This window comes from Chamaea fasciata, unplaced genomic scaffold (genome assembly GCF_029207755.1).
Source record: "Chamaea fasciata isolate MVZ Bird 193981 ecotype frontalis unplaced genomic scaffold, bChaFas1.0.hap1 SCAF_7, whole genome shotgun sequence".
Taxonomy (NCBI): domain Eukaryota; kingdom Metazoa; phylum Chordata; class Aves; order Passeriformes; family Sylviidae; genus Chamaea; species Chamaea fasciata.
The window spans coordinates 24,479,778-24,504,142 of record NW_027094092.1 but is presented as its reverse complement, the minus strand read 5'-3'; the positions used below and the strand labels follow the sequence as shown (position 1 = coordinate 24,504,142).

Below are 24,365 nucleotides of genomic sequence, written 5' to 3'. Positions count from 1 at the left end.
CGCCCCGACCAGCCGAGCCGGGCCGAGCGCCGAGCGGGCGATGGGCGGCGGGGCGGGGGTTTGAAGGAGCGGCAGCGGCCGGGCAGGTAAGGGCGGGTTGGGGGTGTCCTGAGCGGGGACGCGGTTTGCCGCTGGGTGAGGAGCCGGGGTGCGGTCAGTGCCGGGGGTCCCGGGAAGGAGTCGTCCCTCGAGCGTTGCAGCGGGCGGGGGTCTGCTCACGCGTGGGTCTGGCGCTCCGCGGGGCGGCTGGGGGTGGCGTGCGGGGTACGGCCGCCCGTCCGTGGGGGGCTGCTCGGGGGAGCCGCCGGGGCTGGCTGCGGCACCGGTAAAAAGTTCCCGGTGGCGCTGGGGAATGAGAGCGGGCGCTGGGGAGCGGCGCTTGCCCCTTCGTCACCCGCCGGGAAGCGGCGTGCGGCACCCCCCGTCCCAGCCGGGGGCTCCCGTGGGCATCCGGGTAGCTGCTTGCTCGGCAGTGGGGAGCCTCGCTCTGCACCTGGCCAGGGCTCTGCGTGGGAAAGGGCGAGGTGTGACCGAGGAGGCAGGGACAGCCCCGCTCCGCTCGGGGCTGAACGGCCCGTGCCCACTCGCTGGGTGCGGAGCGGGGAAGGTGCTGCCGTGGGGGCACGGAAAGGCTGGAGGGCCTCGGGGACGGGGCTTTCGTCCTCGCGTCTGTGCGTGACAGTGTCTGTCCCCGCCCGGGGCCGGGGGGACCGGAGCGGGGAGCAGAAGGGCGGTGGTCGGGCCGTGCAGTGGGGGCTCTCCCGGGGCGCACGCAGGACTCGCACGGCCCCCGCTGCGCTCCGTGTTTGCCGCACTAGCGCGGGTGTCCCCGATCGCAGGCGGGAGGAGGCGCGGGGCCCGCCTGGCTGCAGCCTGTTGCAGAAGTGGCTCCAGCCTGTGCCCGGTCCCGCGACCTCCCTCCCTCCGTGCCGTGCCCTGCCCCGGCTCTGCCTCCCGCTCAGCCGAGGCTGCCGGCCGGCGCCCCTGCCCGCAGCCGGGCCTGGCTCCGCACGCTGCCCAGGGCAAAGATCGGCGGTGCCCGTGGGCCAGGAGGCGCTTCGTGGCCTCTCGGGTGCGCGCAGAGCTGGGCCGAGCCGCCCCTCCTTCCTCCTGTCCGGTTACCTCCGCACAATGGGCACAGTGTGTGCCTGCGGCTTCCTCGGCGGGAATTACAGTTGCATGGGCAGGCACTTTATCCTTCCTGATCTCTCCTCTTCCCCCGAGGGTTTGTTTTCCAGCAGGCTGAGTTCAAAAAGGGCACGAGATACCGCTGGCAAGCAGTCTGGCGCTAAACAAACCTTTTTAGAAAGAATCACATGGATTAGACCCAACTTTCCATTCACATGCGGTGCTACCTGCGAGTTTTCTTTGAATTTCACGGTGGCTGGGCTGCTACTGTAAGTGCGAAGGCGGGCGAGATAGCACCCCAAGCCCGTGACAGAGGTCTCCAGCACAGCTTACTGGGGTCGGTGTGTGCTGCTGGTGACGCTAGGGGCATATCCAGTGCAGACTGCCAGGGCTGCTCTTCTTCAAGGAGATGCTCTAGCTCTGCCAGACAGCAATCTGAGAGCCAGCTGCCTAGGAGTCTGCCAAAGACACCTTGTCTTCAGCCAGGGGTGAAGCTTGATGCACAAAGTCCTTGGGCTACTCTGAACAGCACAGCTAGATTCTGTCCCCAAGTAAGGACCATTTTGGCAGATGCTTCTTCTTCTCCCCTTGCCCCCAAACTCTCACCGGCTGTCATGTCCCCTTTTGTTCCTCTCCTCCTTGCAGCAAGTGGGTTTGGAGGACAGTTTGAATAGCATCATGCTGCCTTTTTATGGTAAATATGTTGCAAGGGAGCCGTGTGGATGGGGGGCTTCTCAGAGCAGCAGCAAGTCCATTAGACTGAGCAAGACTTAAATTGCCTTGGTTTATGGTGCCCATGGTGTGTGTGGCAGCAGGAGGTGTAAGGCTGGGTTGAGGGACTAGTTTCTCTCTTGACTGTGCCCAGAATGATGTAGGAGCAACTCTTTCCTTGGTGTTTACTGTCAGTCTGGGTGCTGAGGGCTTACTGGAAATCCACCAGCTGTAACTGAGGCCAGATAGTTCCAATGCTCTAATGATGAGGGGTGCAGGCTCAGCACTAACAGTAAGAAAAGAAGCAAACAAAAAAAAAAAGGCAAATGTTCTGCCAGCCCATCTGTGGGTACAGTGCTGAAGTCCAGCTTGCTTAGCTGCCAGTGTCTTGCTCTTTGCTCAGATCCATGAGACCAGACCGTGCCATTTCTGGGAAGCCTGACTTCAGGTGCAGCACTGCCACGGTTATAAGGCAGTTCATCCTAAGTAAGCCTCAAAACATATCTTTCAGAGTGCTGGGATGAGGATGTTTTCGTACAGTACCTGCCGGGGTTGGAACTGGGGAGCAGGATATGGGAGGATACACTCAACATATTGATGCTCGGCTGTGGCTTGGGAGCGGGGTAGTTGCAGTGAGAAGTGGATATTCTCCCCAACCTTGTCTTCCTGCTGACCTTCCCCTGCCAGAAGGGAAGTAGACTGGCAGTATGAGGTCAGGGATGTGGATCTTTTTGGCTGTGGTTGAAAGCGAGGAGTTGTGATGAAGAATGAGGTGGCCTTTCTGGCCCTAAAGAGCATCCCTTCCTGCCCTTCTCAGCTCTCACACCATGGTCTGACTATGTATTTTCTTTGCTTCTGGATGAGCTCAGCCAATACTTTGGGATAGCTAGGGATAAATTATGAATTGCTCCAAATAAACTGTAGATGGAAGCGTGTCCAAGGAGTATTTTAGTCCCTGTTACATGAACCCTGCCTAGAATGGAAGGCCTCATTCACTCATGATATCCCACCGGAGGCCAACACCTTTCAGGAGAGCTCCAAATCTCTGTCCAAATGAGGAGACAAGGGCAATGAAGCACACCAGGACCTGAGCATGGCAATGCTGGTGGTGGTAGGTTGTACTTCTGATCTTGGAAAGCCCTCCTGGGGTCTGGAAATGCAACAGCTGGCAGGGGAAGCTGGTGGAGTAGTACCTGAGTTCCTGAAGTGTTGATGTCAGATCTGTTACTTGAAGCAGTAGTCTGACAGGAAGAATTGCCTCACAAGGTCAGGTCAAACAAGCTTAAGGGGCCTTTTAATGTGTATTTTGACTTTGAAGCATTTTGTTGCTGTTTTCTGTCAGGGTGCCCCTGCCCGTCCCAGCTTAGCTCAGACTTGGCATCTCTGAAGAAAGACTCTTTTTGGCTTCCCAGGAGGAGCAACATGTCTGGCAATGTGTGCAGAGCCCTGCTGCGAGATACTGACTGCCTCCTGCCTCCAGATGCCTTTTCCAGAAAGCCATTTAGAGCCACAGATTGTTACTTGGATAACTCCCTTCCCTGATTCATTAGCAATGTGCAGTCTCTCCTGTAATACTCAAATCTGCCTGTGCCAAGGGCTGAAAGGGAGAGGCCATGTCTTTTAATAACCATGTGATGCAGTTGGAAAAAACTTTTGGACACGTAGTTCTCTGGTGGCCTGAGTTGATGGAAACACTCCAAGGGAGAGAAATGCAACTGGGCCCTGGGTGAGAGGGCACTGCAACTGCTTTTGGATGTGTGAGGGGTAACTGCTTGTGGTTTCTGACCTTCCTTTCCCCCAGCCCTCCTGACCCCACCTGGAGAAGGCAGCAGACCTGGAGATTGGTCCCACCATGCTGCAGATCTTGCAGGCCCTGTGTGTGGTGCTGTGTAAATAACTGCTGGTGGCTGGGTTGTGGCCATGTGATGTGGGCTCCATCCTGGAGAAGAGGCTCCGGCCATGTGCGAGTGGGAACTCTGCTGTCCTAGTGATGCTGTGGTGGATCCCAGTGGACAGTGCTGCTGTGTGACAGGCACATATCTGGCTCTCCCCACTCAGCACTATCTCTACTGAAGGGGCTTTTGCTTTTCAAGCTCGTCACTGTTGAAAGAACTCAGTGTTGTTGCCAGCAGCTTCTGCTTCCCAACCCAGGTGGAGGGACTTGGCTCTTACCTGCTGAACTGCTCTCTGGAAATACAAAGCTCTGGTAGCACCTGGGTGAGGGCCATGGCGTGTATGCCAGGAGGGTCTGGCACTCTGGTTCGTATCCTGTTCCTGCTGCTCCAGAAGCATCCATCTCTTGAGTTTCCCCTTTTAGACCCTTTTGGTCTGAGGTGGGAGGTGACCGATCAGGACAGGCAGAGTGGGGATGATGCAGGAGACAGATGTCTGTTTACTGACATGTGCTGTAGGGTCCATTCACGTCCTCTCTCACTGCCTGCCACCTTGTAGCCAGAATCTGATGGAGACTCACAAAGCAGAAGTTTTGTTGGGCCTTGTTGCTGAGGAAGGGTTTTGCTGAACAGTGCAGTGCTGTACTTCACTCTTGGAATTGCTGGATTTCACTGTTCAGGTAGCAGCTGTTGTTACTATTTTATATTTCCAGCCCTTGTTGGGATTGATGTCACCTCCCTTCTGTCATATTGTGCTGTGCCAGGCTGGCCTGGGGTTTGCTGTGGCTGGAGGGGTGCAAGAATACAGCATGTTGCACACTTGTTTCTCTGTTTGGGCTTTTAAAACAGGTGGGACAGACCAGATACATGCTTTTAGTAGGTTTTTACCTGCTTTTAAGGTCCTGCTCCTGTTGCATCTTAGAGCAACGATGTGTGGATAGAGGGTCTTTAAAAGAAAATTCCCAATTCTTCTCTGATTTCTTTGCCCCAGTATATTAGTATGTCTGTGCTTCTGTTTTGGGCTTTGTCCTGATAAGGAGCTAAGAATCCTTCTAGCCTCCTGGGAGAAGGGCTTATCCATTTCATCCTGCAGTTGTGGAATATGTGCGCCCAACGCTGTGGGAGTTGGAGGAAAGGGGTGCCCTGGCAAGAACCCAGCAGAGGAAGAGGATTTCCTCTGAGGAGGAGTAACATGTGCAGACTGCTCTGCTCTCTTCAGCACAAGTTGTGTGTGTCATGTTTTTTGCCTGCTTTCTCTCTCCTCTGCCTTTACTCCTCTCTCCCTGTATGCATCCATTTGGATAGACTCTCTTAACTGCCACTATGGGGCTGCCCAGAGCATGTCACGGGGGCTCAGGTTACTGGACACGATAGTTAACCCCTTTATTGTCTCACAAGTTAAGATACTTGCTGCTGTTAGCGTGTTTGGGAGGGGGCCAGAGAACTTGCATCCCTCCCCCAGCTCCTGATCCTGCTGAAGGATTGGTGTGAGGACTCACATGTATTGCGATGGAACATGGTGGCTGTGGCTTTGCCAGTAATTCTGGGGAAACGTGTACAGCCCTCCTTGCCTGTGTGGGAACGTGCCAAGGACAGTGCAGTGAACTGGGGCTGGGAATATGCAGCATGCAGGTAGATGTTCTCCCCTGGGCTGTCTGGGTAGCCTTGGGTGACACTGAGCCATGCTTTGTGACAGGCTGGAGGATAGGGACAGGACCAAGGTGTTGGGTGCTCTTATCTGTGACTCTCAGATGTGCGGGGGCCTGTCCTCAGAGCTCGCCTATGCAGTAGCTCTTCACGTGACTGTCTTTTGGGTTTCAGGTGACAGCAAGCTCCAAAACTCTCAAGTACAGCTGAGATGTCTTATCTGCCCTTCAAGCTGAGAATCCTTGGTTAGAGGGGGGTCCTCACGGGCACCACCAGGCCGTGCCAACTTCTCCAGCTGTTCCTAGCCACTCCTGCAACATTGGCAGCCTTCAAAGGTTAGTTATCCTGTATGTTAAGTAGATGGTTTACATGTGGTTGCTCCCTTGCTGTTTTAGTGCTTCTAAATCGGTAAACAGGGGATAATTGCATGGCAGAAGGGCTTGGCTCTCTGGGTATTTGGGACCTCTCGGAGGCTCTGGAGACAGCACTGGAACTTGTAAGCCCCCATAGCCCAGTTCTCTGGAGGGAAGGACCAGATTCTCCACAGCAATCCTTTGAAAAAAGTGTGGTGCCATCTCTGTGGCTGTTTACCTGAGTGTGCATGTCTGAATCATTCTCCCCAAACAATACTATGGTCTATTGCTTATTTCTTGTGTAGTGGGCAGTAAGTCGCTGGGACCTGGACTGAGGAGCTGGAACAAGCTCTCTGGGCCAGGGAAAATGGGAAGACTGCCTTGTGAAGGCTGGGAGCTTGTGCTGGCATTGTTCTGTCCTAGCAGCTTCTTTTCCCTCTGTCCATTACATCAAGTATTTCTTTGGGGCCACTGTTCTCCGTGGCCACCTCTCTCTCCCTGCCCCTCATTAGTGTAGGGGTTGGCATGCCAGCAGGAGGGAGCCTCAGCATGTCTACGCCTTGATCGGATTTGTCAAGGCTCCTTCCCTTTTCTTCCTGTTCATTGAGGTCTGAAACAAAGCAAACAGAGGAGAGGAATTCCAAAGAATAGGAGTGAGGGAAGAGGGGAACGCTGGAGTGACAGGCTGCCCCTGCACACACACACCCCCTGCCTTGGTCTGGTGGGGCAGAGCTGGTGGCAGAGCACTTTGGGAGGTGAGGCCATTCCTTGGCACTCCTATTCCCAGCTCTGGCACCAGCTGCCTTTCTCCCTGTGCTGTGATCTGGGGCTCCTGTCCTCACTGCTCAGGTAGCTTCTGGAGCCTCAGGCTTGCTGCCTGCTCTGCACGGGCACGTGTGCCTGAGCACAGCTTGAGGAAAGCAGGGCATTATTTGAACTGCTTTGTTTGTCTTAGGCTGTGGTAAAAGGTTTCCCTCTTTACCTGTGTCACAAATTTTCCCCTGCCAGGCAGATCCAAAGAAGCCCGACATGGAGCTGAACGTCCCGCCCGGGTGCCAGGGTGGTGAGGCTCTGGCGCCTCCCCATCTTGGAGCCAGATAAGTGCTGGAACAAGGCCCTTTTGTGCAGACAGGTGTGTGAAGTGGAGAGAAATGTGCTCTGGCACTCATATTGTTTCCCAGGAGACAGGAGATTGAGGAGGGGAGTCATGACCAGGCAGACAAAGCTGCCACAGGTAAAGCTTTATCCAGTCTGATAGATCTCCTTGCTCCCTCCGTCGTCATCCCCAGGCCAGCACACAGTTTGCCCTTCATCCTGCCCTGACCCTCCCATAGACTGGATCAGGGGAGGCAACAGGATGCTCAACAGCCCCAGTATAAAGCACTTGAAGTGCAATACATCCCCGCTAGTAACACTCTCCTCCTTGCATTTTAAGCCACAAGGAATAGCCTTTAAACCACAGCCTCCTCTTGCCTTTCCTTCTTCCTCCTTGTTCTCTACCTTCTGGCAATCTTTGCACTCCATAGTTTAATTAAAGAGCGGAGCAAAGTGCTTAGACTCCAAAATGTGCAGATTAAGGGGTTACTAATCCTCTTCCTCAATGGGTGCTCACATCCTGTCCAGCCTGTTATCAAGCTTCTGTTCTCTGAGTGGAAACTTGGCCAAACTTGAGACCTCTACCTCTTTTCCTGCCTGCTGCACTGAGGAGGAATGGCGAGGGGTGACAGGAGAGCTATGGGGGAGAAGCAAAGCAAGCTGTGGGCTTGCAGAATTCTCAAGGTGGGTTTGTAGTCAGCAGTGGCTTTGCTTTGTGTGTCCAGTTTGGTTCAGGTGTGTACCTTCCCTGTGCATACCCCCCTCTCTTGATTTCCCAGGAGTCTCCTCTGTGCTCTTATTCCCAGGATATGCTCAAGTGCTGCAGCACTGCTGAAAGGGCAGGGCTCCCTCACAAGAGTGGGCGGCTGGTGCCTGGCAGTGAGTGCTGCATGAGGCCAGTTGTAGTCTCATCTGGGGAGGCCGAGATCCCTTTATAGGACATACAGTGTCAGTGAGAAGGGGAGGTATTTGTGGATCCAGTTGGAGGCACCAGGAGGGAAGACGGAGTAGTGAGGATTAGTGAGGTGGGAAGGGTAAGCATCCTGGAAGACCTGATCACAGGATGGTCTGAGCTCTTAGGCCTCTCCTGGTGCAGGCTGGGCACTGCACAGAGGCTGCTGTGGATTGCAGAAGACATGAGCTTTTGTCCTCAGCCACTCATCTGGTGCTTGGTTGAGTTGAGCTGTGCTGTTTCTTCCCTGCCTTTATCCTTTAGTGTGCAAGTTCAAGGTTTAGCTCAGCAGAGTGAGAAGCCCCAGGGATGGGAACACAAGGAGCAGCAGGAAGGGGGGAGGGCTAGTAATGGGTTTGGATGTTGGGAGTATTCTCCTTTCCACTGCCTGGCTTTGGGATCTGCCTCCCCTCTGGGATCCACTTCCCCTCCTTTTTTTGCCCCCATCGGTCGCTACCTCATTTCCACTTTGCAAGATGCCCTACGTTTTTTTTTTTCCAGGTAAGTTTTGTGCCTGGACAGCAGTTTTTCCTCCACAGTATTGTCAGAGCCTCTTGGCAATGTGCAGCCTTCTCTGTAGCTCAGAATCACTTCTGGTCTTACAAAACGCCCAGGGCACCCTGAGTGGATGGCACTACTGCTACTTGGGTTTTTTAGAGCCTGCCCTGAGCCATTCTGGTTTGCTATTTATAGTGCGGTTGTTCCATTCCTGTGTGGACGAGCTCTGCTTTCAGCCTCGCTTGGGCACTGAGGGCATTGGTGCCAGGAATAGCTTTGGACAGGGAAGATATAGGAGTGGCTGCTTGAGCACAGCTCCCAGTTTGGGCTAGTCCCTTGTGCAAGAGGTACCAGGCTGCATCCGTGAGCGCAGCTGCTTTTCACGCAGAGGAGGGGGAGTGCCTTTCTTTGTCAGTGTGCCTTGTGTGTGCCTGGCTGCTGGACTAGAGTTTGGCACTGTGAGAGACGGAATTTGGAAGAGTTGCTCCAGTGACCAGTACTAGGAGGACTAGTGCGGGACCACGGTGTCACGAGCCAGTGGCATGAAGCTGTATCAGCAGAGGATTAGGTTGGTTATTAGGAAAAACCCAGAGTGTGGCTGGGCACTGGAACAGGCTCCCAGGGAAGTGGTCACAGCACCAAGCCTGACAGAGTTCAAGAAGCATTTGGACAATGCTCTCAGGCACATGGTGTGATTTCTGAGGCTGTCCTGTGCTGAGCTGGGAGTTGGACTTGATGATCCTTGTGGGTCCCTTCCAGCTCAGGACATTCTGTGATTCTGTGCTGGGCACTTGGCATGGGAAGCCCTGCTCCTAGCATGTCCTCCAAGCAGTGATAGTGACCCTGTGTGTCCTGAACTGCTGCCCACTGGGTGGCTGGATCCCTTGTGGTGGGGTACCTGCCATCCTCTGCTCAGGGCCCTGCTCTCCACCCCCTAGGACCGAGGGAGCTCAAGCTAAGGCCTGAAAGGAACCTGCACCACAAAAAAAAATCAACACCCTCCTCAGCACTGCTGCTTGGGCAGAGCTGCTCCAGCCTTTTGGCTCATGATGCTCTCAGCTTGTCTGGAGACCAGAGCTGGACAAATAATTAATTGCTTGATTTAGTGCCCAAAATGAAAAGCTGGAGGGAGAAAAACTCAACACAGACAAATCTGAGAGATGCTTTATCTTTTCTTTTAAATGTAATGCAGCCCAATTGCAAACAAAACAATGCAAAATGAGACTTTTGCTTGGAAAACAAAGCATTTTGTTCTTGTCCAAAACTTGTAGTGAAGGAGCAAATAGCTCTGAGCTATCTGGAAACTGCAGTTTTCAATCAATAACTATTCAGCCAAAAACACTTACCCAGTTTTGCTGGTAACAATGCACAGCAGGCACCTGATGGCCTGGCTCACAGCCATGCCCCTGGCACTTCCCCAGAGGTGGATGCTGTCGTACCTCTTGTGAGCTTTTCCAGGTAGAGTGCCAATACGGGGTTGTTGGAGTTCTTTTGTCTCCTTTTTTGCTGTAATTAACCTAATTAATTTTGCCTGAGGTGATACAGACTGGACAAGTGTGTATAGGGGGTCGGTTTGGCCTGTTGTGCTGGGATATGGTCTTCCTTGTCCCACCAGGGAGCTCCACCTGGTGCAGGATGTTAAAGAGCATTTCAAGGCAGCAGGAGGATGTGGGGTTAGTCCCTACCCATGGGCACTGCTAGCTGAAACTTGGGGTGTCAGTACCACGCAGGATGAAACTCCCACCCCTTGCTGTATCGGCATGATGCCTTCTGGGTGTTCCAGCTGTGCTGATGGCAGAGCTGGACCTGGTGGAGCGCTTGCTGCAGGCTGACTTGGATAAAAGCTGGAGCTCCTGGCTGCTGACCCCGCTCAGCTCTGACCCCAGGAACTGTGGCAAGCCCACAGCAGTGAAAGTGTCAGGAAATGGCAGGGTGTACAGGTATTGATGCCCGTAGCACATCCGGAGACCAGGACACGGTGAACTTAATGGATTCAGAGCTGGCCATTAGCTGCAGCACAGACATCAGCAAAAATGCAGATAGTAGAAACTTAATCCCATCAGAGAGGAAGGGAGCTGAAGATCAGCCCCTGTTGCTGCTCCTGTTTCAAGAGGCAGTTGGGGTCTTCCTGCACAGTGCCCAGACCTAGTCCCTCCTGTGCCAAGCCGTGCTGGCCAGGGAGACGTGTGGAGGAGATTTGATTCAGGACTCTGTGGCCTCTGTGTCTGTCCTCAGTTAGGCTTGAGCTTCAACAGGCCCAGAAAAAGGCCAGTCAGTGTTAGTACTTCACCTACTGAGTATCCTCTTAGCATCAAATGACATGTAGTCCAGGGAAGTAAAGCTGGAAGGAGTGTGTTGAACACCTTCTCTGTGAGTTTGCTGGGGATCCTTCCAGCTTCTTCTTGGGCTTAAGAGGAGTAAGAACACTTGGGGACTGCATTGCTGTCTGAGTGGGCCCCCTTTACTTTGCCTGGGAGTTGTGGCAAAATGCAGCTGCCCAGCTTGTCGGCACTGCAGGATGTCTGGTGGGCTTAAGCCTCCTGCACCACACTTGCACATTCTGCTGTGGCACTGGTCTCCCCACGTGTGCCCTGCATGTCCTCTGTGGCTGAGGCTGTGCTGGGCAGCTGAACTCGGTGCCTGGTTGTGGGCAGGGAGACTGAATCTGCAAAAGCAGACTGTCTAGCAGGGCCTTGTGATTGGAGTCCCTGCCAAGAGGAGCTGCTCCCCTGATACATTCCTGGGTTTCAGACATGAAGAGGTAAGCAGCAAGGCATTCCTGTGTCAGACCCAGCCTGAGCTTGCTGGTTTCTCCTGGAAACAAGGAAACAGTCTGGTGACAAGAGTCTCTGCTTCAGCCAAGCTTGGAGCTTCAACACCCTTCAAAGCCTTGTAGCTCCTCTTCCCGGAGTGCTGTGGTTCTGCCAGAGAAGGAGAAGATGGCTTTTTCTGCAGAATAAAAAGGTGAACTCAGGGCGGCAGAATTGTGTGTGTGGTAATCTTACAGGCCTGAGAAGAGCTTGGTGTTTGAAAATGAGCTGTAACTGAGGCACAGCTGCCTGGTGTCCCAGGAGGATCCTTTCTGGGATTTTTTCAGCAGCTTGGTGGTGTCTGGGGGCAGTGGGGAGATGAGTATGCTTCCTCCTCTTACAGCATGTGTTGGTATCCAACTCTGTGGGTGCTGCTGGATCCCACCTCTAGAAACATGGTGGCTGTTTTGCCAGAGGTTGCTCTTTCCAGGGAAATACAAAGGTGAAACTCTCACTTAGGGTTTGCTTATCATAAGACTGGGGAGGGAGGGACAGCATGGTAATCCGGAGCATGGGGTTTTAATCCTGTTCTCCTGGCCAAATTCCATTCCGCCTCTGTAAATTCCTGCAGCTATCCTGCTCTGCACTGCCTGTGTGGTATCTGCAGGCTGGCACAGCCCCCTCAAGCAGCAGCATTTCAGGCATGGGGAGCAGGACAGGGAGGTGACCCTGAATCATAAGGCGCTTTGTCAGATGGGTGCTGCAGTACACACTTTAAAGGTGATCTGCTGACTGAGGAACCAGCCTGTCCGCTCCCATCTCTTTGTAAGAGCAAAAGTGGTTGTCCCTAGTTGCCTCTCTTCAAAGTATGCTGCCTTTTCTGAGTTGCCAGTCTGGCTGTGCTGCTCTTGTCACTGCTTTTGGGCCCTTTCTCACCTCCTGCAAACCTGGGAAGCTGTTGTGTTGGACTTCTACTGAACCAGTCTAAGCAGGTCAGCTAAACTGTCACTGTTCCAAAACTGAGACCTGGGAGAGGAATTTGCAGTTTCTGTCACCTACAGCTAGGTAAGACAACAGTCACCGTATCTCCTTGAAATCACTCCTCTCCTGGCTGCCCTGCAGCTCTTTACTGGGAGCAGCCAGGCTACTTTTTACTTTTAATGCCTGGGGGGGAGGCAGTGGAGGGGGCAGCAAGCCTGGGGCTGTCCCTGTGCCCCTTCAGGCCTCTGGCTTGGTACCCACAGACAGTGTAGTTGTGCCTCATCATCCTTCTGCAGGTACACAGCTCTAGAAGAGACAACAGGCTGAGACACTCACCCTACCATGGACCTTGCTGCCAAATGTAATGTTGTGAGAAAACAGAGCTGCTTCCCTCTGTGCTTGCAGGGCTGGAGGAAGAGTGGTGATGTGATGGCAAAATTTCCACTGCCAGCTCTCCCTAAACATTAACTGCTCACCTGATTATTACTGAGCCGTAGAGAGCGAAGGCCATTCACGCTGAGCTATGGGGCCTACAAAGAAAAGGGGATTTCCTGCAAAAAGAGTGGATCTTGGAGGAGTGGAGTGCCAGCACATGGGCAGCTCTCGGGGGAGCCTGGAGCGAGCAAAATAGCTGCACTCTCCCAGGAATGAAGGTTGCTTGTGTGTGGAAGGGTGGCCGGCATACAGCCAGCTTTGGGCTCCTGCCCACGCCTCAGAGGTCGGTGTGAGCATGCACTGGTGTTTGTGCAGCTGCCCAGCTCTGCTGGTAGGACATTCCCTGTCCCCTGGACATTGCCCTGTTGTCACTGGAGGCAGGGTGTCCCAGGCATGAGACAAGACCTGGGTCCTGCCTGCTCCTTCCCTGGTATCCACTGGCAGCTTCTTCCAGCTAGAGAGGGGGCAGGGGTACCTTTCTCTGTCCCAGTGGCTGTGTCCCCTGATCCTGCTGAAGCAGGAGCTGCTTGCTCCTGGGAAGAATGTGGGGGAGGGAGGATAACCTGCTGTGAACAGCACTTCTGCCCTGCACCCGCGCTGGGGTTGGAAGCCGGCAGTATTGGGAAACCTCTCGTCTTACTGCTGGCTGTGCTTGTCTGGTGAGCAAGGAGACTGAGGAGGGAGGGCGGAGAGGCCCCACGCCACGACTGCTGGGACGGGTAGAGCCGGGAGCTCTACGTGCTGTGCCATGGCTGCTGGTACCCACTGTGCCCCTTGCCAAGGAGCTGCCTTCTGGCTTGCCATCTTCACCCCCATAAACACCCTAAAAATGCCCCTGCCGTGCCTGTGCTCCCCAGCAGCCTACCTGTTCCTGCCCTGGCTGGAGAGCGCCTGGCTGGGTCTCAAAGCACTCGGTGCTGGGAGCAAATAAGGTATGGTGGCCAGGACGAGCATGTGGAGAGGCTGTGGAGATCAGCTGGAGCAGGAGGCAGTTTCCTCTGCTGCAGCGGTGCTGCTGGCAGTGGGCTGCAGGAGGTCTGGACTGCTCCCAAAGCATGGGTAAGCCCTGCGTGGCCACTGCCTCAGCTGGAGCACATGATGGATCCCGTGGGGCAGGGACAGGACGGGTTCCGGGAGCTGAGCGTGTGCCCCGGGGCGGCTGGGGGAGCAAAGGGAAGGGCCCCTGCCCTGGGGAGCCGCTGGCTCAGAGGAGCAGCAGGGCAGCCCGGGTGTTTCTTCTGCCTGCCGGGGCAGGGCTGGGCTGAAGGGCGCTGCTGAGGAGCCGCTGCCTGTTGTACCGGGGCTCTGCAAGGGCAAGCAGGAGCTGCCCGAGCGGGAGGGAGGTAAGCGTTCCTCCCGGGGCAGCCACCTGGGCGCTGCTGTGGCTGCGCGGGCAGGCCGGGGCGCGCCGCGCCTCGCCTCGCCCGGGGCTCTGGGGTGGGGGCAATTTACATCGCATCGGAGCGCTGTGCCGGCGCTCCGCGTCCCAGTCCTCTGCCTGCTGCCGCTCCTGGCCTCCTCCCACCGCTCCCGGCCCTGGACACCCGCGGGCCACGGCTGCCGCCTTTGCTCAGCCCCGGGGCCGGCGCGGGGGGGTCGGAGCTGCAGGTAGAGCCTCTTTCTGCATAGTTAGCATTCCCAGCCCCAGCCTCCTGCTCCTCCTTCCACCATCCTGCTTACTCCTAGTGCGCTGGGCAGGTCTGGTTGAACACTGCACCCTTTCAGTGAGCCCTGCTCTTCGGGGCCAGAGCGAGCATGAGACGGCAGGGAAGCAGTTCTTTCTCTTTCAAATCCACAGTGGGGCTTGCACTCTGCTCAGCTGATGGGCAAGCGCTCTGACTGTGGCCAGTATCTCTTCTCTCTGGGTAGTAGTAAGGTCTGCATCCCACCCTCGCCATATTTGCACCCCAGGTAGGCCGTGGAGCCGCTCCTTGCCAGTCATGGGGAGAACAGGTGGGCTCTGCCGCCGTCCCGAGGCCCCCGAAGATCTCTCAGTGAGGACAAAGTCTTCTGCATCTGCCCCAATAAAGGAAGAGGCAGGTGCTAGGAAGGGGGTAGATAATCCTGATGCTTCCATTTTCTCACCGTGAAGGAGGGATATTGAGGCCTGGGAGTGGGAAGGGAGCTGGAAGGAGGATGGATTCTTCCCGATTTACTTTGGGCAACTCTGAGCCCCTGGCACTGGGGGCTCTTGAGTAGAAAGCGAATTTAATCTCTTGTTTTGTTTGTTCTTTCTTTCTCTGAAAGGGGGGCCGGCGGGGTGTGCGGCGGGAGCTTGGGTTTGAGAGCAGGGAGGAGGGGGAAAGTGTCAGATCTGGAAGGGAGGAGTAAAGGGAGGACAGGGAACAGCAGCCCTGGGAGGGAGCAGCAGCAGTGGGCTGCCAGCCGGCTTGGGAGGCGCCGGGGAAGGAGGAGGTGAGGGGAGAGGCAGGTAAGGAAATCAGCGCCTGGGGAGAAGGCAAGCAGCCAAGTGAGGAGCAGGACAAGGGGTGGCAGAAGGGGTGGGGGGGTGCTATGAGGCGGGGGATTGATGGATCCTTGGGTGCTTCCGCGAGAGGTTTTGAAAACCGACTTGCTGCTGATCCCGTCTGGTCCCGCAGAATTGCCACCCTAGTAGTGTGTTCACTTGCAGGCTGGGGACAGAGTACCATTCCTGCAGTGGGCCATGGGGGCAAGTTGGGAGCAGGACGCGTGCTGCTGTGTGCCATCACCTTCTCTCTTCTTTCTTTGTGCTAAAGTTGCTTCCCTGCCCCTCAGCTTCCCTGAATGCTGGGTGCTGGCTGACCTCCCTGGCCTTTTCTCACCATGCCCCCCTGCCATCCCCCTCCAGCCTGACCTGGACAGCCCTCCAACTTTGTGTGAACCTCAGCGTGTGGGACGGGAGGGAGACAGGCTGGCAGCAGTGTGTGGGGGCCTCGCCATGTCCAGCTTGGCCCGTGGCTGTGGCAGAGAGAAGGGGTGCCTGGGCCTGGTGTGCTCCAAGCGTGAGCTCCCCCTTCCCTGCCATGCCTGTGCTTGGCCTGCTCTACAGAGCACAAAAGCAGGTCAAGCCCGGGCCCGGCTTGCAGGGAGCTGTGATGCCAGTAGACAACTTCTCCGCCAGGAAAAGGGGTGCAGCTCTCAGGGGCCGTGCCTACTGCCACGGGAGCTCAGCTGGATCTCCGGTGGGCTGGGGTGGCCATGCTCCCGCGGGCTGGCCATGCCCCAACCCTTGTAGAGAGCCTGGGTATTCCTCACTGGGGGTGGATGGGGCCATTCATCCGCAATTCCTCCAAGTGGGCTGGAGCTTGCAGCCGGCCCCAGGGGCCGCGGGGAGGGTCGGTGTGTGTTCTCTTAGGCTCCAGCCCCCGCGGCCCCATGGGCATCTGCACATCAATGGGCTCCAGCGGGGTGTGTGCAGGGGGAGCAGACCCTAATCCGGCCCATTCAGCCCGACGGCAGCTTTTGTTGTCCAGATGTTGCCGCGCCGAGGGCGCGGAGCCGCGGGCAGGGGTGCAGAGCGCGGGCAGGCTGCGGCGGGACAGGACAGGCGTGTCCTTCCCCGTGGGGCCTTTGCCTGCCCGGCACCTGGCTCCGCGGGGTCCCGGGCGGGAGCAGGGCTCTGCCCGTCGGGGGAGTCCCGCCGGCCGCAGAGGAATGAAAGCCGCCTAACACGCGTGGCAGAGCCGAGGCGGGGTGAGGAAGCTGCCCCGGCCGCCCGATGCCTCCCTGCGACCGGGGAGCGACTTTCACCCAAGTGTTTGGGGTTTTCCCATCGAAGAGGGCGGGCGGCGGCGCCTGGGTGCGGGAATTTCCCGAACCCCCCGGCCCTGCGTGAGCCGCGCTCCAGCCGAGGCGGCGGGGGAGGGACCGCGCCCCTCCCACGGGCAGGCTCCGGGACCCGCTGCCCGGCTCGGGAGGGCCTCTTTGCATTATTTCCTCTCCCCTCCTCTGTGAGCCCTAGGCCCGCGGGATGGCAGGGTGCAAGGCACAGAGCTGGGGTAAAATCTCTTGGAAACCTCCTTCCTATCCCCATTCCTCTCCATGTTTGAGCCTCCCCTAGCCTCTGCAATGCTGTCCGGATGGCAGAACAAGTCTTGGGGGGGCAAATGTTTCATCATGGGCAGGAGTGTGCTGTCTGGAGAGGTAATGGGTGTCTGTTTCACTGCTTCAGCTGCCCAGGTACTGTCCTGGAGGGAGCAGGTGATGGAGGATGTCCTGCTGGGGAGATGTTGGCACACCTGGGTGCAGGCTATTGGTGACACCTCTCTCTTTTTCTCTGTCCCTCACAGGCTCTAGGATGCCAGGGCCAGCCGGACTCGGATTGCCCACCTGATCCTTGTTGCCCATGTCCTGCCAGCACATCATGTTGCGCTCTTGGCGCATGAAGCTGAAGTTGCTGCTGGCCACAGTGACCCTGGCCATTCTCCTCTCCTGGCTCTACCTCTTTGTGGGCAGCCTCGAATGTGAGTGAGTCCTTCTCGTCCTTCTCAGATCAAGGGACGGTCCCCAACAGAGGGTGGGCAACGGGGGATTAGGCCTTGGGGTGGTTGCTCTGGCCATGCAAGTCACTGCAGCTGTATCTGACTCGAGGACATCTCCGAGGACATCTCTGGAGATCAGGAGAGCAGAGCTGAGATGTTGGCTGGGCACTTGTTGGGCGTGCTGAGACCTCTCAGTTGTGGCTCTGCCCCGCCATGCACACCTGGGCTCTCCCGGCCTCGCCGTGCCCTTTGCATGCTCCTCTCTCTTCCACAGATGGCCGCTTCCTCCTGCTGCCGCCCTGTCTGGGCGAGCAGCCGAGCCGGGATGTGGAGCGGGAGGCGCTGGCCTCACGGGTGCGCAGGGTGGAGGAGGAGAATCAGCAGCTCCGCCTGCAGCTCAGCCAGGCTCAGGCGGAGGGCGGCGAGGGCAGCCCGCAGTGGGGGGCTTCTGCCGAGGACGGAGACCCCCCTGGGGCCGAGAGGAGCAACCACACGGCCTGCCCCAAGCAGCGGACAGTGCACAAGTGTGAGGTGGGTGATGGCACCAGCACAATGGCGGTGTGGATAGGGAATGTCAGATGGGAGGCTGGGACCCTGTGGAGCATGGATGTATCTGCAACTCACCTAGAAATGCTCTCCCTGTGCTCTGGCCATGCTGGGGCCTCATCCTGGCTCTCCACAGTGCTCAGTGGGTGAGGGTATCTTCCTTCTTCAGAGAAGACAGGAGGAGCGGCAGCAGGACTCCTGCTCCCCACTTCTGAGTTAGAAAACTCCCACCTGTCTTTGGGGCTCCTTCTGCGTGGCAAAAGTTGGGTTTTGAAGCCTCTCCCTGTAGTGTGGTCCCAGGGAGGAGCTGACAGCCCCTGCAAGGAGGGGATGTCCAGTCTCAAAAAGGCACTGTTTGTCTTTGGGCAGCTCCTTCACGTCGCGATTGTGTGTGCTGGGCACAATGCCAGCCGGGACGTGGTCACCCTGGTGAAATCCATCCTCTTCCACAGGTAAGGGGGAGATGTTGTGCCAGAGGCCTGCTGGTTGGGGTTCTCAGATGAGCTGCTGCAGCGGGGCAGTGCTGCAGAAGAGGGGCTCTAGGACCTCTCTCTATCCCTTGTGCCGCTGCTTACAGGGACGGAGGGGAATTTGTTTCCCCCAGAGGGTTTTTTCTATTTTCCCCCTCAGCTGATGTATGTCCCATGAGAGGGATGGGGAACTTTGTCCTCTTCATTCTGCTGTGATGCTGAATGTTGCTTGCCCTTGGCAGGAAAAACCCCCTCCACTTTCACTTCATCACGGATTCAGTGGCCCACCAGATCCTCCAGACGCTCTTCCAGTCCTGGATGGTGCCTTCCATCCACGTCAGCTTCTACAATGCTGATGACTTGAAGGCAGGTGCTTGCCCTCCCTTTGCCCTGTCCCAAGCCAATGCTTAGAGGGTCATGGGGTGCAGCAGAAAGGGACGAGTGGATGGAGGGTGATTAATTTTTTCTTGCTGATCCCTGGCTCACTCCATCCTCCTTCTTGTTGCTGATGCTGCTGAGAGGGGAGCACAAGGCTGGTACTGGTGGGGTGGGGAGGTGCCCTGCTGTTGCAGTGCTTCTGTGGCAGAGCTTCGTGCCCCAGTGAGACACTGGGGTCCAGGTGGGGGTTCTGGTGGCTGGAGGAAATGCTCCAATCTCAGCTGGCGCCACAGCTCTGCATGCCCTTCAGTTGCAGGACTGGCCTCCTGTGCACGGGGTGCCGGGACAGGCAGCTCTCCTGCCTGGGCAGGGGAAGGGCAAGGCCATGCCCAGCCCTGAGGTGTGTTCCCTTGCAGCCAGAGGTGTCGTGGATCCCCAACAAGCACTACTCCGGCATCTATGGGCTGATGAAGCTGACACTTACCAAGGCACTACCCTCCAACCTCTCCAAGGTCATTGTCTTGGACACAGACATTACCTTTGCCACCGACATTGCTGAGCTCTGGGCTGTCTTTGGAAAGTTTTCTGGTGAGGACAGGGTGTCCCTGGGGCCCTGGCAGGGCCTTGGGTGCTGGGCTCAGGATGGCAGTGCCTGCCTGCCACAGCACCAGCACAGTGGGTTTGCTTGGGTCCTCTGAACCAACAGCAGGGTGAGCTGTGTCCATATCTCTCTGTTTCCTCAGAAAAGCAGGTGATTGGACTGGTGGAGAACCAAAGTGACTGGTACTTAGGCAACCTGTGGAAAAACCACAAACCATGGCCAGCCCTGGGACGTGGCTTCAACACAGGTGAGTGTGGGCTGCCAGGGTGGGAGGTGCAGCCTCGTGGCACTTGGCATAGGGAGACTGGGAGAGGCTGAGGTAAAGTAGGAAAGTGGTGGGCCCAAGAGGACTGCTGCAGCAGGGTTGTGTGGGTGGGCACAGAGAAGTGGCATGTCCCAGGGGCTGAAGGCATGCCTCAGCCCTGTAGTGGCTGGGTGATCCCTCTGTGATGCAGTGCCTTCTCTGGCACTCAGGGGTGATCCTACTCCTGCTGGACCGCCTGCGTCGCCTGGGTTGGGAGCAGATGTGGCGGCTGACAGCGGAGCGGGAGCTCATGAGCATGCTCTCCACCTCGCTGGCTGATCAGGTAACTCTCCCTCCTCTGGGGCAGGTTGGTCCTTCTGCATTCCCATAGCACTGCTGGCACAGGGGATCTTCCTCATCCGCCCATGCACTTACCTTTCCCTCTCCTAGGATATCTTCAACGCGGTGATCAAGCAGGACCCGTCCCTGGTGTACCGGCTTCCCTGCTTCTGGAATGTGCAGCTCTCTGATCACACCCGCTCAGAGCAGTGCTACACTCAGCTCTCAGATCTCAAGGTGGGTGGGGTTGCCACTTTTGAGACTGGGGAGGACCTGAAGGACGGTGCAGGCACTGGAGGTCCAGGGGAGTCAGCATGACATCTGAGGGCTTGGGGAGCCTGGTGCTGCTGACTTCCCTTCCCTTGGGTGACACACTACTGCTCAGGTGATCCACTGGAACTCGCCCAAGAAGCTGCGGGTGAAGAATAAGCACGTGGAGTTCTTCCGTAACCTCTACCTGACCTTCTTGGAGTATGATGGTAACCTGCTGCGCAGGGAGCTTTTTGGCTGTGCCAGTCTTCCCAGCCCACCCAGGGACCAGGTGAGGCTGGCTGTGACTCTGCCCCCAACCCCAGATCTTTGGGTGGGCAGAGACCTCACACAACCTCCCCTGGGGTTCCTACTCTCCCTCACCTTCATGGTGTTGCAGTTGCAGCAGGCGCTAGAGGAGTTGGATGAGGACGATCCCTGCTATGACTTCCGCCAGCAGCACCTCATGCAGCACCGCATCCACCTGTTCTTCCTGCAGTATGAGTTCCTGGCCTTTCCCAACCCCACCGATGTCACCCTCGTGGCCCAGCTCTCCATGGACAGGTACTTGCTGGTAGGACTGGTGGGAGGTTGGAACCCACCTCCACTCCTCTGGGTGGGCTCCCCAGCTTTGGAGGTATGAAGGAATCTCATTTCATCATTCTCATGCCAGCATTTGGCAGTGAGGAACAACACCCCAAGCCGGGAGTATCAGTTCTTCCCGCTCCCTCCTGAACCAGGCATGACTGGCATGTGGCTCTCTGGAGGCGCGCGGTTCTGGTTCAGAAGCTGCCTTAGGGCAGGTCTGCTGCTCAGGCTGTGCCCTCTGCTTCCCAGGTTGCAGATGCTGGAGGCCATCTGCAAGCACTGGGCAGGTCCCATCAGCCTGGCGCTGTACATGTCGGATGCTGAGGCGCAGCAGTTCCTGCGCTACGCCCAGGCCTCAGAGGTGCTGAGCACCCGCCGCAACGTCGCCTACCACATTGTCTACAAGGAGGGGCAGTTCTACCCCATCAACCTCCTGCGCAACGTGGCCTTGGCCAACACGCAGACGCCGTACGTCTTCCTGACGGACATCGACTTCCTGCCCATGTATGGCCTCTACGATTACCTCAGGTAAGGCTTTTTCCAGCTGGCTCCTGCTTAACCTGCTGGGTTCCCCGAGCGTCAGAGTTTTCAGGAAACACCCTGGGCAGCAGCTCTCAATATGCAGAAACTGTTTCCTTTGTGTTCAGCCTTGGGGTCCTGCCCTTACTTTTGTCAGACACCAGCAGACGAGGAAGGCTGTGAGGGTTGCCCTGTTCCTGCTGTCCCTGTGTGGTACCACTGCAAATTCTCAAAACCTTTCATACCCGTGTGGAGTGGTGGATAGGCTGGAGAGGCTGAGGAAGGAGGCTGTGGCCATGCCTCACAGTCAGGGACATCTCACACCCTTCCTATTACCACAGGAACTCCATCCAACAGCTGGAGCTGCCCCAGAGGAAGGCAGCTCTCATCGTGCCGGCATTTGAGACCCTGCACTACCGTCTGACTTTTCCCAAATCCAAAGCAGAGCTGCTCTCCATGCTGGACATGGGCTCCCTCTACACCTTCAGGTAGGGACTAGCACATCCAAGCGGAATCCAGCTGTGTACCCTTGTGCCTTGGGGCTGTGCACCCCCTGTCCCAGAGGGGAGTAGCAGACCCCCTGCATCCTCCACTGTCTCAGTCTCTCATTTCTCTCTCTCCCCGTAGGTACCACGTGTGGCCAAAAGGCCACGCCCCAACGGACTACGCCAAATGGCGGACGGCCACCGTGCCCTACCGCGTGGCATGGCAGCCAGACTTCGAGCCTTACGTTGTAGTGAGGCGAGACTGCCCCAAGTATGACCAGAGGTTCGTGGGCTTCGGCTGGAACAAAGTCTCCCACATCATGGAGCTGGATGCGCAGGTGGGTGAGGGGCTCCTGGCACCGCAGAGGCGCTGGGTGCTGGGGGCATGTGGCTGGGCAGTGACGTGTTGGTACCAGCAAGCCGGTGATGGTAAAGGCTGCTGCTCTGTCCCCAGGAGTATGAGCTGCTGGTCCTGCCCAATGCCTTCATGATCCACATGCCCCATGCCCCCAGCTTCGACATCTCCAAGTTTCGCCTGAGTGCTGGGTACCGGGGCTGCCTCCAGACACTGCGGGAGGAGTTCCACCAGGACCTGTCACGGCGATACGGGGCTGCTGCACTCAAATACCTCACTGCCGAGAGAAGCCTGTGATGCCTGCGGACAGTGGGTGCGGGGTACAAGCAGCGCACTGGAGAATGGAGGGCGCAGGGCCTCCCTCCTGCCCCCGCCCACCGCCGCAACCCAGCCCGAGGGAACGGAGTCAGCAGCACAGCCTCTCCAGCCCACCAAAGGGATGCCTGTAGATGAGATGGAAGACGTCAGCTGCAAGAATAGGCAGTGCCTGCAGGTCAAACTGCTGCAGCCTTTCTGTGTTACCGGGGAATCTCCCCATGCCAGGGGCCATGGCTGTTGTCTCCTCCCTTCCCTCTTTTAGCGGATGAGGATTCCCAGTCTTTGTTAGCTCACCTCACCTTAAGGCCTGGCTCCTCCGGAGATTTGGGAGCTGTAGCCTGTTCTGCCTCTGCACAATGGTTCCAGGTCTCAGTCCTCCACACACCCCTCTGGGGTTTTGGTGAGTTGGAGATGAGGTTGTAGAGCAACCGTTTCCATCCTTTGTGGAGCAGGTGGAGGAAGCCTCCCAGCACCCTGGGAGGGGTGGCCAGGGAATACTGTGAGTAGTTGGATCCTTGGTTCAAACCCAGATCAAGGCTGGCTGGTTAGTTAATGGGGGGAAATATTATTCCCCATCTGTATGGATGCAGTCTCCAGTGGAGCTGGCCCTGTACAGGTGGTGTGGGAGTCACCCAGAGCAGGATGAGCTCCCAGTGCAGGTTGGGCTGTCTGCTGTCCCCAGCAGTGAGCTCCCCAGATGGACCTGCACCTCCCAGCTGGCAGCAGCCATGCTGGTGACAGACGCTGTCCTGTGCTGGTATTGCTCCACAGGGCAGGGCTGCCAACCATCAAACCATCAGGGCTGTGCAGGGCAAAACAGCAGCTTCATGGGCCAGCACAGGCTGGGAGAAGTTCCTGGTGGGGACGACCCTGCTCCTCTGCAGCTCTTGGCAGCTCAGTGGTTGCCATCAACAATCAGGGACGTGGCTGACACTGGACAAGACCATAGCTGAACACTGTGGCAGGAACCCATGCTGGGGGCAGCTTGACTGGACACTGTTCTACCGCTATCACACACTGGAGCACAGAGGATGCTTTCCTCACACTATTTAAATTATTTAATACTTTTCTCATAAGAATTCAGTAATTAGGGTGTCTGGGTTTTTTTTTTTTTTTAATCTTTTCTTGTTCCCAGATGATTTTTCTGGTGGCCCTGGAGGCTCTCCAGGCCAGTTGCTGCTGCAGTCTCCACTGTTCTCTTCTTAGCTTTGCTCTGGGCTGCAAGGGCCAGCTCTGTACAGGGTGAGGATTTCCGTCCATGGTGGGAGCGGCAAAGAGGAACCACAGAAAGCGCGGGGTATGGAAAGGGCACAAGCGCCTCTTGCTTATTGTCTCTTTTTAATTTAATTTTTAAATTAAAGCTTTTTTATTCTTTTTCACATGCTTGTTAAAACTGCCTGGTTATTAATTTTCTTCTGCTGTGAGCCTGCACACAGCAGAAGGGAGGGAGGAAAGGCAGCGGGAGGAGAGCAATGGAGGAGTTGCACAAGGCACACAGGTGCCCCTGCCGGCTCTGAAAGGGCTGGTGATGCTGACTGAGGTGGGCTTAAGGCTGATGATTCCTGTGCTGAAACGGGACCCAGACGGCCTGCCCGCACAGCCAGCACCCCTGAACTGGAGCCTGGGGCATCCTGGCTTAGGCACAGGGTCAGTTTAACCACACCCAGGTAGAAGAAGATGTGGTTGCATGTGGTGGTGCTGCAGCTCGTCCCTGAGAGCCTTGACTTTATAAGACTCTTGGGAATAAAAGCCAGCTCTGAGGCCCCACAAGATGCCAGCCTTACATCTGCTGGGGGGAGGAGGAGGATGGTTTGCCAGGAGCAAGTGTTGAGGCTTTATTTGGGAAAGGGCTGTGAAGACATTGCTCATCACTGTGAAGCCAAGTGCAGCTCCACCTCACCAGTCCCTAGCAGGCAGCTTTTGTTTAATACAGCCCAAGCTCACTGCTACTGTGCTGCTGCTGCTGCACTAAGCAAGATCGGAGGATTAGATCAGGTTTAGATACTGCTAGAGTCATGGTGGAGCAGAGATGGAGAAGGCCTTTTCCAGAGGATTCTTTGGTAATAGGCAATAGAAGTGCTGGCTCTGTGGTTGTTTTGGAAGGTGCACTGGTATGCCTGTAGCAGGAGGGCAGTACACTACCATTTTCAGATCATCCTTCCCAGCCTAGACAGTCCCTAGCCCAAAATGTTCCTGCAAGGGTGGAGGTACCTGGAAGTAAGCCCAGCTTGGGTTGATCTCTATAGGCCCTCTGCTGGGCAGCGTCAGCTGGGAGGCACCCACAGAGACAGAGCCAGGGAGATTGTGTGAACTGAGCACAGCCTCTTTTGGAGCTAAAATTCATTTCTCCTAATGTAGTGCCCTTCTT

At 56.6% G+C, this 24,365-nt stretch overlaps 1 protein-coding gene across 4 annotated transcripts; it reads left to right on the top strand.

Annotated features, from left to right (window-relative positions):
• Positions 1–7: 7 nt before the first annotated feature.
• On the top strand, positions 8–23,376 carry LARGE2 (LARGE xylosyl- and glucuronyltransferase 2). Of its 4 annotated transcripts, none has more exons than XM_066188038.1 (16): positions 8–86; positions 5,553–5,713; positions 16,714–16,887; positions 17,180–17,436; positions 17,821–17,903; positions 18,164–18,291; positions 18,720–18,887; positions 19,043–19,147; positions 19,375–19,487; positions 19,595–19,720; positions 19,869–20,024; positions 20,139–20,296; positions 20,570–20,848; positions 21,181–21,327; positions 21,467–21,662; positions 21,779–23,376. In XM_066188038.1, exons 3-16 carry the CDS (start codon positions 16,770–16,772, stop codon positions 21,974–21,976), a joined length of 2,232 nt encoding a protein of 743 aa, XP_066044135.1. In that variant the 5' UTR covers positions 8–86; positions 5,553–5,713; positions 16,714–16,769; the 3' UTR covers positions 21,977–23,376. The 4 variants fall into 4 exon arrangements, with proteins under 4 accessions (XP_066044135.1, XP_066044131.1, XP_066044133.1 ...); XM_066188034.1 differs by having other exon boundaries at positions 20,133–20,296; XM_066188036.1 differs by lacking the exon at positions 8–86 and adding an exon at positions 97–135 and having other exon boundaries at positions 20,133–20,296.
• The last annotated feature ends 989 nt before the right edge of the window (positions 23,377–24,365 follow it).

Bases quoted from the DNA above. Each gene is read 5' to 3' on its own strand.
- LARGE2 (XM_066188034.1), top strand. From the start codon at position 16,770: ATGTCCTGCCAGCACATCATGTTGCGCTCTTGGCGCATGAAGCTGAAG. The intron at 17,437-17,820 runs GTGGGTGATGGC...GTCTTTGGGCAG, and splicing joins GGACAGTGCACAAGTGTGAG to CTCCTTCACGTCGCGATTGT. The intron at 19,721-19,868 runs GTGGGTGGGGTT...ACTACTGCTCAG, and splicing joins CTCAGCTCTCAGATCTCAAG to GTGATCCACTGGAACTCGCC.